Raw genomic sequence first — 1,260 nt, 5'->3', positions numbered from 1 at the left:
TTCTGAAGAAATGAAGCTTTTTAATCTCTCAAAAAGTGCTAAAAAATAGAAAGTAATATAAAATTAAAACCATAAATCAGTGTTATAGCCGATATCATCGTTAAGGTGAGATGTGGTTTTCCAGCTGAATTTTGTCATTCAGACAGGATGTTGCTGATTTTCATTCTGATTGTTTGTGTTCACCTGGCAGAATTCTCCCTATTCATTGATGTTCTGGTTATTTCTTATCAGATGTCCCTGTTTTGTCCTTCTGATCAAGTAATTCTGATTGCACAGAAAACATGTCTACTCATGGCAGCTGCAATTGATCTACAGCAAGGGAGAAAAGCTTCAACAGCTTTTGAACAGGTAACGTGCAACCTTCAAAGAAAATGCAAGCATTCAGTGTGCTGTTTGGTATGTTTGCCTTCCTTCATGCAATTCTTTTTGATTCTCTTTTTAGAATTTTTTCCTCCATTCTGGCGATATCTTGATTTCAAAGATTTGTAATTCCTTTCTAAGGAAAGGTAATATTTGGCTTAGCCTCTTCTTTTAAAATGCCCCTTGCCACGGACCGCTCTTTGTGAATCTGCTTTTAAATATTCTTTATCTTCATCATCTCCCTGTGATCACAAGTGGTCCATAGGTTGTTCTACTTCTGTTTCCTTTCACACATTCTCTAAGGAAACACATTTACTTCCACAGCATTTTTTTTCCCATTTGGCTGTGTTGGGTCTTAGCTGCAACATACAGGATCTTTCGTTGAGGTGTAAACACATTTACTTCCACAGCATTTTTTTTCCCATTTGGCTGTGTTGGGTCTTAGCTGCAACATACAGGATCTTTCGTTGAGGTGCATGGACTCTCTAGGTGTGGCATGCACTTCAGTAGTTGTGGCACACGGACTTAGTCACTCTTCAGCATTTGGGAACTCAGTTCCCCAAGGAGGGATCAAACCACACCCCCTGCATTGCAGGGCAAATTCTTAACCACTGGACCACCAGGGAAGTTCCACTTCCACAGTTTTGTTAGCCATCTGGAATTATTTAGCTGACTTGTTTATTGTCACAGACTGGTTCCAAATTGGGAAAGGAGTACATCAAGCTGTATATTGTCACCCTGATATTTCATTTATATACAGAGTACATCATGCGAAATGCTGGCCTGGATGAAGCACAAGCTAGAATCAAGATTGCCGGGAGAGGTATCAGTAACCTCAGCTGCCTGCAGTGAGGGAGATCTGGGTTCGATCCCTGCGTTGGGAAGATCCCCTGGAGAAGG

General features: G+C 40.8%; 1 protein-coding gene across 1 annotated transcript in view; it reads left to right on the top strand.

Moving 5' to 3' along the window:
• Window positions 1-1,260, top strand: part of TEX11 (testis expressed 11) — a 191,742-nt gene that overhangs the window by 148,551 nt on the left and 41,931 nt on the right. Inside the window, exon 24 of the mRNA XM_010832132.1 lies at window positions 232-348. Coding sequence (XP_010830434.1) covers window positions 232-348 — 117 coding nt within the window. The remainder of the gene's footprint in view (window positions 1-231; window positions 349-1,260) is intronic.

Source organism: Bison bison, unplaced genomic scaffold, assembly GCF_000754665.1.
Source record: "Bison bison bison isolate TAMUID 2011002044 unplaced genomic scaffold, Bison_UMD1.0 scf7180017864537, whole genome shotgun sequence".
Classification (NCBI taxonomy): Eukaryota; Metazoa; Chordata; class Mammalia; order Artiodactyla; family Bovidae; genus Bison; species Bison bison.
The sequence above is the reverse complement of the archived record's forward strand: the minus strand, read 5'-3'. Positions and strand labels throughout refer to the sequence as shown.